Source organism: Anolis carolinensis, unplaced genomic scaffold (genome assembly GCF_035594765.1).
Source record: "Anolis carolinensis isolate JA03-04 unplaced genomic scaffold, rAnoCar3.1.pri scaffold_11, whole genome shotgun sequence".
In the NCBI taxonomy this organism is placed as follows: domain Eukaryota; kingdom Metazoa; phylum Chordata; class Lepidosauria; order Squamata; family Dactyloidae; genus Anolis; species Anolis carolinensis.
The window spans coordinates 12,529,109-12,541,556 of NW_026943822.1; the positions used below are offsets into that span (position 1 = coordinate 12,529,109).

Here is a 12,448-nt window from a genome sequence, read left to right on the forward strand (position 1 = left end):
ATTGCATTGTCTTGCGGTTTGTTGATTGCAATAAAGGTATCATTGGTGAACTGATTGATTTTGAGAAAGCACAAACAGGGGATGAAAGGGAAAAATGTAGCAAGATGAAGGCACCTCAAGCAAAGCCTTGTTGTGACCACCCTCCACTTGGAAATGTATGTCCTCCTTGTGAACGAAACACCAAAGTAGGTCTCCTCACAATCACTTATGGATCCACCACCAAGACTCTACCATTTGAAGACAATCATACTTGGCCGTCGGAGTGATCAGCTGTATGTTATGCTATTCAAGGCTCATCCAGAACACTGGGTTCAGTTCTGGGGAGCTCATTTAAAGAAATGCACAGCAAGTTGGAGTGGGTTCGGAGAAGAGCAACAAGGATGAGAAACGACAGGTAGAATAAAACTTATACGGAACGGTTGAAAAAGATAAGCATGTGTAGCCTGGTGAAGAGAAGACTCAGCATGACATTGCTGTGCTCTTGGAACAGAACATCTCAGCATTAATATTACATTAAGGAGGAGTTTTATATCAAGGATGTGTTTATGCCTGTGAAGAGATCCATGACTTAAATCCTGGAAGCCAGGATTGTGGACTAAAACAACACAAGCGGCATATAAATGCATTGTGTACTGTTAGCACATTCTATATTTACGAGATTCTATTGGTCTTAGATGATTGATTTATTACTTCCTAATCTGAACAGAAATTATTTAGATATTTTAGAAGGAAATACAGTTATACAAATACATAACTTTTCTGAAGTGTTAAAAAGGGGCTTACTTGTGTCCTAATTCGTGGGCAATGGTGAAGGCCAGGTTCAGCCCATTGTCTTCGGCGAGAACACACTTCCGCTTGGCGCTGCAGATGCCTCCCAGGTAGGCGATCCCTGCAAAATATAGCCAAAGCTTCATCAATGGCAACCAAAGCCATCTGTTTCCTTCAAATTCAGTCATTGATGGAGAAAAGATTGAACATGGAACCCATAGATAGTTCCACAGAAATGTATATCAGGATGGGGATCCATGCCAAACAGGAAAGGACACAATCAAGATTTCATAACGTCTTGAACGTGCAGCTAAAGAGCAGACCCTAAAAAGAGTACATTATTATTAATACTTCTAACACTACATTGCTAGTAACTGATTGCCATTATTATTTGTTGCAATGTGGGAAAAAGGAACAGCATTATCCACTGGTATTTTTCTCGCTGATAAGAGCTTGGCATAAAACTTGAAAAGTTCCTGCAAAAATGCTTCTCAAATGACCAAGTAATTGTTACAAATAACAAGCAGTGGGTACTTTGTTGCATCATATATGAAAATACAACCTTTTAATCTTAACAAACACTTCCAACAGGGATACTGTGGAAACCATGATAAAAAGTACATCATTTGAAAAGCTTGGGACCAGAAGCATTTGGGATTTGGGGATATTTTCATATTCATAATGACTTATCTTGGGGATGAGACCTAAGTCAAGAACAAAACAAATGAATTTCATATATATGTTATGCCCATAGCCTGAAATTAATTTTATACACAATATTTGTAGTTGTTTTGTGCACAAAAATTGTTTGTACACATGGAAACACCAGAGAGCAAACATGTTCCACTCTCAGTCGCTTAAATTTGGATGTTGGATCATTTTGGATTTTCAGATGAAGGATGCTCAAACGGCATTAGCCTTAATGTGTCATAAATTTTGCAAAATGAAAATAAAATAAAGAACACTCCAACCAGACCAGTGGTTTCCAACCAGTGGTCCCCAAGAACTAAAATATGGTCTGTGGCCTTACCGTTACTACACCATTGCAATGAGAGCAACTGGTCTCGCAAAACCGTCTTATAGTGCTGAGGCAATGGGGATGTCGGGAGGGGAGAGGCTGACTACACGAAAGGTGTGACAACAAGCCTCCTGACTGCTGCTTCTCTTCCTAGTCCCTCCCCTTGAGTGGAGCTGTTTCATGTGGCGCCTGGAAGCGGGGGTGCCTTGGTGTCTTTGTTTTTAGGCCTGTTTCTGGGGTTATTTTCTGGTTCAGAAAATTGCATTGGATAAGACTACATCAGTTCTAGATTATTAAATATGGTTTTCTGTGGGTGAGCAGATGGTGACTACCAGATGGCATATGTTCTGTATCATAAACTAGAGCTGATGTGGTCTAGCCAATGCAATTTTCTGAATCATCACCCCAGATAACCGACCAAATCTAAAGTTGACCAAAAACTGATTTGTAACCCTTTTGGTAATAATGTCGGAGAGTGGCCCCTGGTCAAAAAAGGTTGGGAACCACTGAACTAAACAAATACTCAGGAGTGGTCCAACCGCGAGGGAATTTAGGTACTTGCCTGTGGCGCCATTGTCCCGGGGGTGCAGCTGAGGCACCCCCAGGACCCCCCGCCTCCTTCTCCTTTGGGCCTTCCTTCAGCCTGTACCCGCCTGTGCCTTCCGGCCGACGTGGGCCTTCCGGCACCCACGCTGGGCCTTCCAGCACCCGTGCTGGGCCTTCCGGCCGGCACGGACCCGCCTGGGGCTTCCGGCCGGCGCAGGCCTGCCTTCGCACCACATGGGCCCACCTTCAGGGCCTTCAGAGGTTGTGAGGTCTGTTGGAACTTGGAAGCTAGGTAAGTGGGGTTTATATATCTGTGGAAAGTCCAGGGTAGGAGAAAGAGCTCTTGTCCATTTGAGGCTAGTGTGAATATTGCAATTTTCCAGCTTGATTAGCATTTAATGGCCTTGCAGATTCAAAGCCTGGCTGCTTCTTCCCTGGGGGCATCTTGGTTGGGAGGTGTTAGCTGGCCCTGATTGTTTACTGTATGGATTTCCCCTGTTTTCAGATTGTTGTTCTTTATTTATTGTCCTGATTTTAGAGTTTTTTTTAATACCAGGGGCCAGATTCCCTTTCAGTGGCCTTTTAATTATTTTAATTCAGTGGCCTTTTAATTAATTAATTATTAATTACTAATTATATAGTAATTCCTACATAACATTACCATGTATTGAACTGCTTTTTATGTTGATTTGTTGTAAAACATGATGTTTTGGTGCTTAATTTGTAAAATCTTAATGTACTTTGCTGTTTAATAGGCTTTTCCTTAATTCCAACTTATTATCCAACATTTTCGCTTATCCAACGCTTTAATTTTTCAGTGATTGGTTTGGGGGGGGGGGGTGCCTAAATTTTGTTCACCTACACTTGAAAATTACCTAGGGCCGGCCCTGCAAATACTGGAGCACACACTAAAAGAATATGCATTTCCAAATGCCCTGAAAAGGAAAACACTTCAAAGCATGGCTCCTTCCACCAAGAATAAGCAAGAGGGGAGGCAAAGAAATTCTAGGACAATTTAAGAGACGTTATACCATTTTACACCCTTAAGTCGATTGATTTTTAATTTGGAAAAACATGAGGGTAAAACAATATAATGAACAACATAAACACAACTACCATAGAAGGTGGGAAAAGTTCACCAAAACAACCAATCTCCGCCTATGAAATGTCTACTAACTCATTAATTTTAAGAACCGTTCACACCAAAATTAACTGGTGCATGGATGAATAAAGATGCCAAATGGCTTACTTTCATATTGGCACGAAGATTAACACACATTTATAGCTAATTACATTAACAAACACTGGGCAGGTTCCTACCAAGCAGGTAACTTGGGAAGATCCTAAATGATTTCCATTCCAGTTTGTGCAAATGAAATATCCCTTTGGCTTTCATTATGCTTTTGGATGCCCACCTGCTTTGGGGTTTCCTAGGGGACCCAGTGCTAAAAGGATAGCTTTCCAAATGCTAGGTAAACATATTTTTTCAGACCTGCAAGGGCTTTCCATACAAACCATGCCCAAACCTGAGACCGGGTTTCTGCTTTAATTAGGCCCTTATTTAATTCTAAAGGAGAACAAATATCCCACAGTTTCTCAATAACAGCGTCTTAATTATTTCAAGCTTAGATTTCTTTTCTTCCAACTAAGAGACAATGGACCTATTTACTTGCAAGAAAAAAATGTTCTTCCCACATAGAGGAGGCTTGGGGTTCAGATGCCTTTAAGAATGAGGCTAAAACAATAGATCTGGCTCCAAGTACCATTTTCTTTCCCAATTTCAAGGCAGGCTTTTCGAGACGTAAAAAGAAAAATGTGAGGGCTGCACCAAAGCCACCATTTTCACACACACACTACAAACAAACTAATCCAATATAAATGTGCAACAATTTAAATCCATAAAGGAATACTACATAATAATTGGCAAATAACATTGTATTAAAATCCAATGCCATTAAAATGTAATCCAATGTATTAGATATAAAACATTAACCACATTAAAGTGCAGATTGTACAAAATGTGTTCCAGCTAAGAGCATCCTCATAGCAATGTATCGGCATGAAATTTAGCCCACATTTTCGTTGCTTCCAGGACAAAAAGAGGAACGTTGCGGGTTTATTGGCAAAGGGCTTCCAAAATCCATGACCCATTCATTCTACAAGTGTACTTAGATGCACACCAGATGGAGAAATAAAAGCTGTGTTTCTCATTCCAATTTAACCAAGAACTAAATGTAAGGCGTTTTGACAACGCCTTACTTCTTGGGCAAAGCCAGGCATGGATTTCTAAGCTGTGTTGCAAACCCAGCTGTTGCTGCACCATTTGCCCAGTACACACCCAGCGTGAATGGGATCAGCCTTTCCAGTAATGAGAACCATAGCACACCAGAATAAAACACCGGAAAACCAATTGTTTTTAAAATGATTCTGGCTCCAGAGCCTTAGGGATGCCTTGGTAATGTAGCATCCACTCTGATGCCGTTTTAATTGCTCCATTAAAGGGGCCAGATATTTTCTTTGCCTTTCCACCCCCTTTCTTTTCCTTCTTTTTTGGAAGATGCATTTGAGTAGAAAATCCCCTCGCTTTTGGCAACGAGCTCAGTCTTAATTAGCAAGCCAAATGTAATGCTGAGGCCTCGATGTGGCACCTTTCATTAGTACTGCAAGGCCGGTTTGCGGTTTCCAAAATCCAGAGTGGGCAAAACTTGGCCTTCGAGGCATGATGCGCTTAAGGAGGGTGAATGAATGGCTTGCCCTTGGTTAAGGGGATGGTGTAGTCCTGGGGTCCACAAACTAAGGCCCAGGGGCCGGATGCGGCCCTCCAAGGTCATTTACCTGGCCCCTGCCCTGAGTTTTATAATATTTTTATATCATTTTAAATAATATAATATATTGTATATACATATAATATTGATAATAATATTATAATGTTATACAATATAATACTAATAATAATACCATATAATAATATTAATTATATGTTATATATTACATATAGTATTACAATATAGTGGCATAGTTCAATATGGTAATGTATAATGCTAATATTGTGCTATGCTAATAATATAATATATTGTATGTACATACAGATGCTCTGAGTCCCCTTCGGGGTAAGAAGGGTGGGATATAAATGTAGTAAGTAAATAAATAAACAATTTTAGTCTTAGGCTCACCCAAATTCTGGAATGACTTGAAGGCACACAACAACAAACAACAATCCTAATTAACTTGACTATCTTATTGGCCAGTAGCAGGCCCATACTTTCCATTGAAATCCTGATAGGTTTATGTTGGTTAAGATTGTTTTCATTTTTAAATATTGTATTGTTCTTTCATTGTTGTTGTTTTGCACTACAAATAAGACATGTGCAGTGTGCATAGGAATTTGTTCGTATTTTTTTTCAAATGATAATTCGGCCCCTCAACAGTCTGAATGATTGTATACCGGCCCTTTGCTTTAAAAGTTTGAGGACCCCTGGTGTAGACAGAGATTTCAGGTTCTACCTGCTTTGACAACCACGGGAAACATAGATTTCTCCCAAATAAATTAAACATTGTGGTGGGAAATAAACTTACAAGGTCAGTCAGTGTTGCTGCCTGGAGGCACCCTCTGTTTGGGGGGTGTTCACTGGCACTTGGTTGCTTGCTGTCTGGAGTTCACTCATTTCAGAGTGGTGTTCTTTATTTGATATCTTGATTCTGGTGTTTTCCAACCAGATTTCATGCATTTTCATGGTTTCCTCCTTTCTGTGGCAATTGTCCACATGCTTCTTGCGGATTTTAGTGGCTTCTCTGTGTGGTGTGCCATGATGGTTGTCACCCTCTTCTTCCTAGACCTCTTCCTCTTCCTCTTCCAGAAGCTCCGGTGGCAAAGTGTGTTAAAGCACTGAGCTGGAGACCAAAAGGTCCCAGGTTCAAACCCCAGGAGCGCTGGGAGCGGCTGCTGTTAGCTCCACCTCCTGCCAACCTAGCAGTTCGAAAACATGCCAATGTGAGTAGATCAATAGGTACTGTTCCGGTGGGAAGGTAACGGTGCTCCATCCAGTCATACTGGCCACATGACCTTGGAGGTGTCTACGGACAACGCTGGCTCTTTGGCTTAGAAATGGAGATGAGCACCAACCCCCAGAGTCGGTCACGACTGGACTTAATGTCATGGGAAACTAACCAACCTTTACCTTCCTCTTCCTCCTCCTCTTCTTCTCCCACAGTTTAAGAAGCAGTGAGCTAAAATCTCATCCCATGAGTTTCAGGAAGCAGAGAGGATCATTTATTTATTTTAGTTATTTATTTACAGCATTTATATTCTGCCCTTCTCACCCTGAAGGGGACTCAGGGCGGATCACATTACACATATAGGCAAACATTCAATGCCTTTTAACATAGAACAAAGACAAAACAAACATAGGCTCCGAGCGGGCCTCGAACTCATGACCTCCTGATCAGAATGATTCATTGCAGCTGGTTGCAGCTGGCTTGCTCTCCAGCCTGCGCCACAGCCCCGGGCCTTCTCATCTTCTCAGTGCAGCGTATGGTCCCATTGCGTTTAAAAAGACCTCATTTTGTTTTACAAATCCCATCAGATCCCATTATGTTTTGGACTCTTCCTTTAGTTTTTTCCGTGTTCTGAACCATCACACGACCGAGTGCAATTCCCACCCACTAGGCATTATTTTTAAATAAAATTGAGGAAAACTTTGAAATTGTAGAAGTTTGAAACATCACCCAAGGGGGGAATATAGTGATAGCAAAGAAGTGAAAACTATGTTTTCGAACTGCTAGGTTGGCAGAAGTTGGGGCTAATAGCAGAAGCTCACCTCACTCCCTGGATTCCAACCTGGCAACCTTTTGGTCAGCAAGTTCAACTATTTTACCCGCTGCACCATCGGGCTGCTCCACTATTATTGAATAAAAATATATTAATGTATTTTGCCATTTAAATCCAGTTTTACAAGATGCGTTGGACAAAAGGGGAAAGTGGAAGGAGGACGACAGAGAAGCTGTGGCCTTTTAAACGAAGCTGAAAAAGCGAAATGACCGAGAATTTGTTCGGCGCAACTGGAGGGGATCGAGCATAGAAAGCCAATCCATATACAGTAGAGTCTCACTTATCCAAGCCTCCACTTATCCAAGTTTCTGGATTATCCAAGCCATTTTTGTAATCAATGTTTTCAATATATCATAATATTTTGGTACTAAATTCGTAAATACAGAAATTACAACATAATATTACTGCATATTGATCTGCTTTTTCTGTCAAATTTGTTGTAAAACATGATGTTTTGGTGCTTAATTTGTAAAATCATAACCTAATTTGATGTTTAATAGGCTTTTCCTTAATCCCTCCTTATTATCCAAGCTTCTGCCGGCCCGTTTAGCTTGGATAAGTGAGACTCTACTGTATTACCAAGTTTGTCTGAAGCATTCCTTAATAGAAGAGGCCATTTGTTTCTTAAATGTCAGCCACCATCATCCAAACCGTTGGGGCCCCACAGCTGCGACGTTGAAAGAAAGGGGGAAATACAAGAGAGATAATGATACGTTTAACCTTGTGCCCTTCGGGTTTCATGTTCGGAGGACGACAGAGTTTCCAACGCTTACGGAACATGAATTTGGCAAAGGCAGCCGACACTTAATCCAGAATCTTGGTGGTTTAGAGAGCTTTTTAAATGTATGTTTCAAGAGAGCCGGAGAAACGGACCCAATTCATCAGTTCATACATTTGGGCTAAGCAATGATTTCCCCATCTTCCTGCTCTTGTCCATAGGCTTGGCTGATAACTCATCTCTAGGATTGTTCATATTAGTAATCAGCTTGCATGGAAGTGAACCAATGGGAGATGCCAGGGTTGTAGAACTTTTGGTGCCTAATCCATTCCAAATTTGGCCAGCCTCGCTCAAGAGTTGTGCTATGTGAGTTTTCCAACTAATTTGATTTATTCACTAAACTAGGGGGGGGGGGGAGAGAAAAACTGAGATAGAATCATAGAAAGAGTTAGAGGAGACCCAAAAGGCCATCTAGTCCAACCTCCTTCTGCCATGCAGGAAAAGCACGTTATCATCAGATAGAAATACACTTCCTTGTGAATTTTTAGACTGTTTTTACTTATTTAATTGATAATGTTACATCTGACAAGAATAGAGTTGGGATTTTAATGGTATATTTTATATTGTATGTTTTAACTGTTGTTTTAAACTGCCCTGAGCCCTTGGAGAAAGGCGATATAGAAATTTCCCATAAATAAATAAATAGAAATGGAACAATGGAATCATAGAATCCTAGTGTTGGAAGATACCCCCAAAGGCCATCTAGTCCAACACCTTTCATTCTGCCATGCAGGAAAAGCACAATCAAAGCCCTCTCGATAGATGACCATCTAACCTCTGATTACTACTACTACTACTATTACTAATAATAATAATAATAGAATTGGAAGAGACCCCCAAAGGCTAGTATCTAGTCCAACCCTCTTAATTTTGCCATGCAGGAAAAGCACAATCAAAGCACCCCTGACAGATGTCCATCCAACCTCAATAATAATAATAATAATAATAGTGGGCTACGGAATCATCAAAACCCAAATGAACAGTCACAGAAGCGGCAAAAATATACAATGCCAGAAAACCGCACAATTATGAAATGCTACTACAAATCTGAACCTCAAAGGCGTGGCTACCAAAAAAGGATGCATCAGCTATGGCAACAAGAGTACCCTGACTCACAGATAACAGAACCCCGACTGGCTGACCAACGAAGATTCATAATCAGAAACAAAGTGTTCAGTGAAGTTGAACTCGAAGAAATCCAGAAAATTTGCAAAGTAGATTACCATCAGACCACAGCACAGACAGCAGCAGAGACTCCAGCAACACTTGGAATGGTGGAACAGATTGAACCAGAAGAAAGTGTGGCGCTTTTGCAAGAATTTGAGGAACCAGCACTTGAAACATCTGTTGAACCACCAGGAACCTTGACAGCAAGACAACAAGAGCTCAAGGATAAGATCATGGCTCATGCTGCAGCAAATGCAATAAGACAGCGGCTCCCAACTCTAAAAACAGTGCCCAAGAGACACCTGGCGCCTCTCATGAAAGATGTGAATGCAGCACTCTCCACTGTCCAAATAACATCAATTGAACAAACAAACCAGTATGCCTACAGTGCAGCAGTGATAGTAACAGAAGAACTTGGGCTCCTACAACCAAGGCAGCCCCAAAGAAAATCGACTGGAAAACCAAAGTGGAAGGTCAGGCTAGAGTTGAAAATCAAGAAACTTAGATCAGATGCAAGTAACCTGAAAAATATGAAAGAGAGGAAACTGAAGAATGACAAAATCAAGCAATACCTGATCCGAAAGTACTGGCTGAACACCAGAAAAATTGAAGAAGCTTTGGAAATCGTGAAAGAACAAATTACAGCAACAGCCAGAAAAATTGAAAGGTATGAAGCCAGAATCATCCAGTACAGACAAAATCAACTGTTTCAATCAGACCAAAGACGGTTCTACCAGAGTCTGAACCAAACAACAGACACAGTAACCATAAAGCCAGAGAAAACTGCAACAACAAAGTTCTGGAAAGAACTTTGGGAAAATAATAAAAACTACAACAAAAACGCTGGGTGGATAAAGGAGTTTGAAGGAAAATTCTCACAGAACAAAATGGAACTGATGGAAATAACAACTGAAATGATCAGCAAACGAGTGCAAAAAGTCAAGAACTGGACATCGCCTGGTAGTGATCAACTTCATGGATTTTGGCTCAAACATCTGATTAGTTTACATAGAAAAATGGCCCAACAATTCAATGAGATGCTGCAGAAAGGAAGTATCAGTGAATGGCTAACAACTGGAAGAACTTACCTGATACAAAAGGATCCAACAAAAGGAGCAGCACCAAGAAACTACAGGCCAATAACATGTCTGCCCACTATGTTTAAACTACTGACTGGCATCATAGCTGACAGAATTCAAGACTATCTTGAAGAAAAAAACATCTTGCCAGATGAACAGAAAGGCAACAAACGGAAAAGCAGGGGCACAAAAGACCAGTTATTGATTGACAAAATGATTCTGGAGAACTGTAAGAGCCGAAAAGCTAATCTTCACATGACGTGGATTGACTACAAAAAGGCCTTTGACTCACTCCCACACAGCTGGATCATCAAGTGCCTGGACGCCATCGGGATTTGTAAAACAGTTGGCACCTTCATTGAAAACATGATGGAGCACTGGAAAACTGAACTGTTTGTTGGAAATGAAAGCTATGGACTTGTCAACATCAGGAGAGGAATTTTCCAGGGAGATTCATTGTCCCCTCTGCTTTTCATTATTGCCATGATCCCTCTGTCAACAATCTTACAAAAAACAAATCTCGGCTACCAAACATCTAAGAATTCTCACAAAATTTCACATTTGATGTACATGGATGACCTGAAGCTATATGGGAAAACGGAAACTGAAATCCAGTCTCTGACCAACACTGTCCGAATTTTTAGCACTGATATCAACATGGAGTTTGGTTTGGACAAATGTTCGACAGTGGCGTTGAAGAAGGGAAAAATCATTGAAAGTGAGGGCATAAATATGCCCAATGGCCAAACAATAAAGTGTCACCAGCCAGAGGCCTATAAATATCTGGGCATATTACAGCTGGACAACATCAAGCATGAACATGTGAAAACTGTGGTCAGTAAAGAATACACACAAAGGGTCAGAAAAATTCTCAAAAGCAAGCTCAATGGAGGCAACACCATCAAGGCCATAAACACCTGGGCCATACCTGTCATAAGATATACTGCTGGCATTATAAATTGGACACAGGTGGAACTGGACAATTTGGACAGAAAAACAAGAAAACTCATGACCATTCATCATTCACTGCACCCTCGCAGTGATGTTGACCGGCTATATCTGCCTAGAAGATCAGGGGGCAGAGGACTCTTAAAAGTAAAGCAAGCAGTCAAAGAAGAAGAACATGCCCTGGCAGAATATGTAGAGCAAAGTGAAGAACCTGCTTTGATTGAAGTCAAAAATCAGAAACTCCTCAAAACACAGCAGACAAAAAACCAGTACAAGAAAACTGCACTACAAACTAGAGCTGACAGCTGGCACAACAAAACACTGCATGGAAAGTTCCTTGACAAAATTGAAGGAAAAGCTGATAAGGAGAAGACCTGGCTCTGGCTCACGAATGGGACCCTGAAGAAGGAGACAGAAGGCCTGATCCTTGCAGCCCAGGAGCAAGCCATCAGAACAAATGCAATTAAGGCCAAGATTGAAAAATCAGCTGATGACCCAAAATGCAGACTGTGCAAGGAGACCGACGAAACCATTGATCATATCCTCAGCTGCTGTAAGAAAATCTCACAGACAGACTACAAACAGAGGCACAACTATGTGGCCCAAATGATTCATTGGAACTTATGCCTCAAGTACCACCTTCCAGCAGCAAAGAACTGGTGGGATCACAAACCTGCAAAAGTATTGGAAAATGAACATGCAAAGATACTGTGGGACTTCCGAATCCAGACTGACAAAGTTCTGGAACACAACACACCAGACATCACAGTTGTGGAAAAGAACAAGGTTTGGATCATTGATGTTGCCATCCCAGGTGACAGTCGCATTGACGAAAAACAACAGGAAAAACTCAGCCGCTATCAGGACCTCAAGATTGAACTTCAAAGACTCTGGCAGAAACCAGTACAGGTGGTCCCGGTGGTGATGGGCACACTGGGTGCTGTGCCAAAAGATCTCAGCCGGCATTTGGAAACAATAGACATTGACAAAATCACCATCTGCCAACTGCAAAAGGCCACCCTACTGGGATCTGCACACATCATCAGAAAATACATCACACAGTCCTAGACACTTGGGAAGTGTTCGACTTGTGGTTTTGCGAAACGGAATCCAGCATATCTATCTTGTTTGCTGTGCCATACAACGTCGTTGTGTTGATAATAATAATAATAATAATAATAATAGAGTTGGAAGAGACCTCCAAAGGCCATCTAGTCCAACCCGCTTCTTCCATGCAGGAAAAGCACAATCAAAGCCCTCTTGACAGATGACCATCCAGCTTCTGCATAACAACAACAACAACATTTAGTACAGTT

At 41.2% G+C, this 12,448-nt stretch overlaps 1 protein-coding gene across 2 annotated transcripts in view; it reads right to left on the bottom strand.

The window, feature by feature from the left end:
- adamts17 (ADAM metallopeptidase with thrombospondin type 1 motif 17) overlaps window positions 1-12,448 on the bottom strand; it is a 197,663-nt gene that overhangs the window by 111,135 nt on the left and 74,080 nt on the right. For both annotated transcript variants that reach the window (XM_062963439.1, XM_062963438.1), the window contains exon 8: window positions 784-889. In XM_062963439.1, coding sequence (XP_062819509.1) covers window positions 784-889 — 106 coding nt within the window. The remainder of the gene's footprint in view (window positions 1-783; window positions 890-12,448) is intronic.